The sequence below is a fragment of the Drosophila obscura genome, unplaced genomic scaffold (genome assembly GCF_018151105.1).
Source record: "Drosophila obscura isolate BZ-5 IFL unplaced genomic scaffold, ASM1815110v1 contig_193, whole genome shotgun sequence".
Classification (NCBI taxonomy): domain Eukaryota; kingdom Metazoa; phylum Arthropoda; class Insecta; order Diptera; family Drosophilidae; genus Drosophila; species Drosophila obscura.
In genome coordinates, this window is record NW_024542782.1 from 287,290 (window position 1) to 293,289 (window position 6,000).

Below are 6,000 nucleotides of genomic sequence, written 5' to 3' on the forward strand. Positions count from 1 at the left end.
TCTTGGTAGGCTATTGCGCACGTCTCCATTAATTTACTTCTGAACGTTCCTCTTTCGTTAGATTAATAGAGACATTCCGATTACATATTTTACGACATGTACGTCGTCCAAGGTTTGATCGTCTAATGGCAGGAATATTAAACTCAATTGATTAATAATAACTTGAGCTTAGAATTCATCTTCAACTATGACAATTGCCTCTTTGCCTACTTAGCAAGCATTAGTCAAGCAAATAACTCAATTGATGAATAATGAACTAATCCTTAACTATGACAATTTGCTCTTCGCCTACTTTCATAAAAGAAACAAATACAAAATAACTTTTTTCGGGATCGTAGGTTGGTTTTTCCAACATTTTTTTTCGGAGAAACATTCTCTTGGAAAATACGAATTGAATAAAATTTTAGCCAAATCAACCGAGCCGTTCTTAAATTTAAACTAAATCTGCCCAGGCGTTTTCCCGTAATGATGAACTATACATTTTTATCTCTTTATTTTTATATCAGGGGTGCCACAGAAAACACTTCCGCTGGAAATTCACCTCAATTCCATTCCGCGGTGCCACAGACCAAATTTTCAGCGGAATCAAAATCGCTCACAATTTATCCAGCGATTTGATTAAATACACCCATAAAACAAACCTAAAACGATTCCAATCCAATTCGGACTTTCGAAGTTAATACAGTCATGCCATCTTTTTTAAGCCGAATTCGGATCAAGATATTTAATATTAATTATATTGAAAGAATTCTGTTTTTCTTTAATTAAGCATTACAAAAAATAGCTCATTACAGTAAAAATTTTTTTTACGTCAAACGTGTGCATACTTTTTGTGAAAATTGTGAAAATACATGTGTCATTTGTACTTCTACCAGGTGGCATCGCTTCAAAATGCCAAAACAGAACTAATAAACCATTTCTACACATTATTGCCATTGCATTTATATCAAAAACCCCTGTTCGGCTAAGTGAAGACCCATGGCAGCACAAATAAAAGCATAGCGATCATTATACCAAAAACTGGTAATTGTAATGAACCAAATTAGCAGTAGTTTGAGAAGACAACAGTAAAAACCACATACGTATCGTCTGAACGTGAAAACAAGTCGGATGCGCATCTGAGAAGCCTGCGCTGCAAGGTTTGTAATCTAATATGTTGCCTCCGTAGTTCTTCGGTGGCCAACAGTCTCGGTAAAAGCATTTTAATTAAGTTTAACGTAAAATTCAGATGTCTGTTTTTTTTTTAACAACTGATTGCACGGAGAGTTGCCAGACAACTGCTAGAGTTGCCGAGTACATTGTTTTGCTTGACTCGCACGATATGGGATGTTTTTTTGCTTTGAAATTATAAAAGTACAGCTTTGAAAAACACAAATCCGACGCCAACACCAGCAAACAGCAACCAAGAAACCGGAACACGAGTCCCAAGGTTACTACGAAGCAACCGCGGCCTAGGCCAACCACAGGGAGCACGTATCCCAAACAAACCACGAGGATCTCAAACACGAGACAAACACAACAGAGCAAAGAAGCACAGGGTCCACAACGGAAAAAGTGAAAAATAGACCGCCTCAGAACCGACCACCAGCACCGAACAAGGACAACGACAAGGAACAAGGGAAACAGCCACGATAACCCCACGCTTGTTGGGGCCAATAGCACTAGTCGACACGATTTTTCCTCAAGGAACAAACCCAACATTTTCTTAAAGCCTAGTACTCAAATCCGAAAAAACACTTCGCGAACAGAATCAGGGTTGATATTCGTATGAAACCGATAAGAAATTTTTTTCTGTCAGTTAAAAAACTTAAAATATGAGAAAAAAATTAACAAAAACGAGAAGGAACGTGTGAGTCGCTTCCTTTGGACGCGACTCTACTTTTATACCCGTACTCAGTCAGTATATATATTTTTGAGCAATAGACCCGCTACTCATTCTCTTTCTCGCTCGCACACTCTGCCTCGTTATGTACGCGAGAGCCCTCTAGCGGAGGAATCTAGAATCTAAATGGTACATTTAGAGTCTTCATGTTAGATCTAGAATATACATTGTAAAAGTAGATGTAGATAACAGACTTAGCAAAAAAATTTAAAAAGTAAAATTTTTTTTTTAATTTTAAACTTCTAAAAAATCATAAGCTCAAACATGTATAAACTGACTGAGTACGGGTATAAGTACAGTCGCGTCCCCAGAAGCGACTCACACGTTCCTTCTCGTTTAGACTGGATAACTCTTTGGTAAACCAAGGAGGCTTCCCAGATCTAACCGGACAAGAAATTGGACACAAGAATCAAAAAATGTGTCAAGTTCATTGTAAAAAATGTTTGTGCTTTTCATAACGTCAGGGCACAAGTACAGAGCAGACCAATAAAGCTTCGTAAACTCGGCTTTACGAAATCAGCGTTCAGTTAGTTTACCCGTTCGATCCAATACAGTAGGCCCAATATCGACCAACACTTCGAATGTAGTATGGTAGGAGTCTTTAGGTATAGTGAGCGGAAGGGCTCGGCTTGCCAACGCTATGGTCGGATCCGAGACAAAGCACAGATCAAGCAATCGACCCAAGGAATTTTTCACATGGTTGACTTGAGACAGGGATAGGTCTAGCAAGCCGTAGATATGGGCACATGTCGTGACATGGACACAAGGTTATTAGACTCGTTTACCGAAGACATAACAGTACCTGGCAAATTAAAATCACCAAGAACTATCATATGGTCTTTATCTGATAGCAAGGAAGAAACCGTTTTTAAAGCAGACAGGTGATGCTCGTATATTAAGATATCCGAGGAAGGTGGAATATACGATAAAATAATGAAAATGGAAAAGCCTGGGAGAATCAGTTTTACGCACAGGAATTCCAGGTCTTGTTGAACCTGGACTATGAAATGTTCCGACATGAACTGCAATAAGGACCCCACCTCCACGTCGAGACTAACGGTCATTTCTAAAAATTGTGTACCGACCTGACAAAACTTCGGAACTAAGGATTTCCGGCTCTAACCAGGTCTCGGTAAACACAATAACGTGGGACGAGAATGAGAGATTATCAAGAAAAAGAGTGCTGAGCTTACTACGCAAGCCTCTAGCATTCTGGTAGGTAACTAAAAGAGAAGAAGTTAGTTTTTTTCGATGGGTAGAAGATGGGGGTGGAGATGGAGCACTGGTCTGACTACTAGGAGGAGTTATGGGGGCCTATTCTTTTTCTAAGACTTAAACTCTTTAATCACCAAATGCTCCGGCCAAAACTTGGCGGAACAAATGCTTTCAAATTGAGTCGGGGAGACGCTTATCTTGAAGGAAGATATCTCCCTGGCGTAAGAAAATTGAAATTTTTCCACCTTTAAGCCGACGGCTTTTATTTTGCTTTATATAAAAGCGGTACATCATTGGATGTGAGGTCAGGGGCTAGCCGCGAGACAAAAACTTGTCGCTTCGGTGGGACTCCCATCAGTGTTTTTGGCACCACAGGCCTAGTACCTGTGATGCCAGTATTCGAAAATCCTGGACATCTATAAGCTGGTGGGAGCGAAACTGATGGGATAGTTAAGGAGTTGGGTGCGGACTCGACTGACACTAACGCTACAGACATGTCTAACTGCATACTCTCCGAAGTGACGCACTCGGCTCCCGAATCTGCATTACCAGCAGCGATCGGTGCCCTTGGAGTAGCAAACGTAAACGGTCGGAGTAAATTTTTCGGATGCCGGCTGAACTGAGTGTCCGTGGCCAAGAGCCGATCGTATATTTTTTTAAAGCCCACGATCAGTTTTTTGAAGCCATTCCGCGTCTGCCTCATGGAAGACCGCATGTCGTATTCCACAGAACGGCATTCCTCACAACTATAATGAGGGCCGTTGTTTTGGGAAATGGCATCTGCTACACGGCCCGTAATCCCTACACATTTTGCGTGCACTACGCTTTCGCAAAGCCAGCAAGGGATATTGGTCTGGTCATGGGTGATCTGCTTCTTGCAGGTTTTTTTGGCACAGACGACCGCAAAATCCCTAAGAATAAGACTTTTAATTTTTTGTTCGTGGAAAAAAAAGTTTAAAACAAGTAGCAATTAGACCAATGTGCGGAGCAAATACTTAAAGCGATGCTTAAAACGAAATCGTAAAAACTGAGATGAGGGAGGAGAGTGGTTGCAGCAACAGCTTATAAGTGAGAGCGTTACTGTACAGAAAGTTGCGAGAGCGAGGGAGAAAGAACAGTTATTGAGATTTAGGTGATAGAGAGAGAGTGACAGACGGCAATAGCTACGAAAAAGAGCGGCTAAATGTAATGAGAGGGCGTTATTACGAAAAGCAACTACACAAAAACACGACTAACCGACGCACGAAATTAATAAAATAAGTTGTGTTTTTACACAATTATTAGTCATGCACCCGCGGTAAAAATTGATTTTAAGATAAGTTAGTTAAAGAGTTAATTTAAACATAAAACACCGCCTGTTTAAGTAAAATAAAAGGAAAACGCGGAGCGCAAAACCAATACACGTCTGGTCACTACGAAAGAGAACGCGATTTCGCGATATGTCAGCTATCAATATAAACCAAAAGTAATCCATCGTCCATCTAATGAGTAATCGAGTGAAAGGAGTAGCGTAGCCTCTGCAAATTTGTTTGTTCAATCTTTTTATTCGCGATTAAGTGCGTATTCTAATCAATATGTCGGCTATCGATATAAGCCAAAAGTAATCCATCGTCCATCTAATGCAGCGGTGCCCAGGCCCATTGCTCCGCGAGCTCTTTTGTTTGTGTAATTGGCCCCAGCATAAAAAACCAATTCTTTTATGCATACAGAGTTTGTACTGTGTATCAGCATACCGAAGGCCCAACACATACAAACAACTTTGTGTGTATGCGGTCCGCCCAGCAAAAACCGGTTTTGCCTCTTCTCTGATTGGTGTTAACCCGACTTTTGTTATGATTTTGTTGTTGTCTTTTCTTCGAGTTTGCGCTGTTCTCTTATTCGTATTTGCGTTTTTGTTTGGGAGTATTGGTGTGTGCTCTGCCGTAAGCTGATTTTGGGCACCCCTGATCTAATGAGTAATCGAGTAGAAGGAGTAGCGAAGCCTCTGCAAATTTGTTTGTTCAATCTGGCTATAATAAGGATCCAGATTTACCAATCTGGTAGAAATGGTCATTCGGATTTCGGGTTTCTTGTATCTTCAAAATTTTGGATTCTACAGATTTTCGTTCTATGTGAAGGAGGAAAGGAGCATAACAAAGTATAAAAGTGATATAGGAGTCTGAATACAATTTGGGGCCATTAGTATATATAGTCTCTGAGATATAAGCGACTTGGCTATATCAATTGGGATATTAATGCTTACAAATAATATATAAACTTTATTGGGTCGGAAACGCTTCCTTTCCAATTTCTATTACACTGTAAAAGTAATACATCTCTAAACTTGTTGATTACCGGGTATAAAAATGGGAATTTTTCCTGGAAAATTTCAGATATAGGCGCCCTTGCGCCCAAAATATATCGTCTCATGGTTCTCCAAACTACATTTTGTACTTTCCTTTTTTGTTTTCACTTTCGGACCAATAACCAAAATATTTAAGAGTCATACAAAAAATAACTGAAATAAAATTTGTGTTTGATTTTTTACAGAATATTCGGATAACGACCAATGGACGAACAGGTTGGCCACAGGATGTTTGGGCATCTGAGCTTAATCCTGATCAAAACTAGGCTTTCCTATATTAAATTAAATAAAAATAATAAATAGCTTATACATTTTTTATTCAAAACTCGTTGCTGAGACAATAACCGAGAATAATTCAAATAACAGTAACGGCATTGTAGAAAAAAGTGCTTTTAAGTTTCTTTCTAAATTTTCAGAGAGTGGAAGAATGGTAACGAATAGAGAGTCTTGGAATATATGAACTAGAACTCAGACAAGATAAAAATTTTGCTAAAGAAAATAGGGATGAATTTCAGATTGGGCATCCCAGCATCCCAGCTGTTGCTAGAAAAATGTTGAG

General features: G+C 39.5%; 1 protein-coding gene across 1 annotated transcript in view; it reads left to right on the forward strand.

The window, feature by feature from the left end:
- Positions 1-5,707, forward strand: part of LOC111075659 (heart- and neural crest derivatives-expressed protein 2) — a 40,381-nt gene extending 34,674 nt beyond the window's left edge. The window contains exon 4 of the mRNA XM_022369099.2: positions 5,627-5,707. Coding sequence (XP_022224791.2) covers positions 5,627-5,707 — 81 coding nt within the window. The remainder of the gene's footprint in view (positions 1-5,626) is intronic.
- The last annotated feature ends 293 nt before the right edge of the window (positions 5,708-6,000 follow it).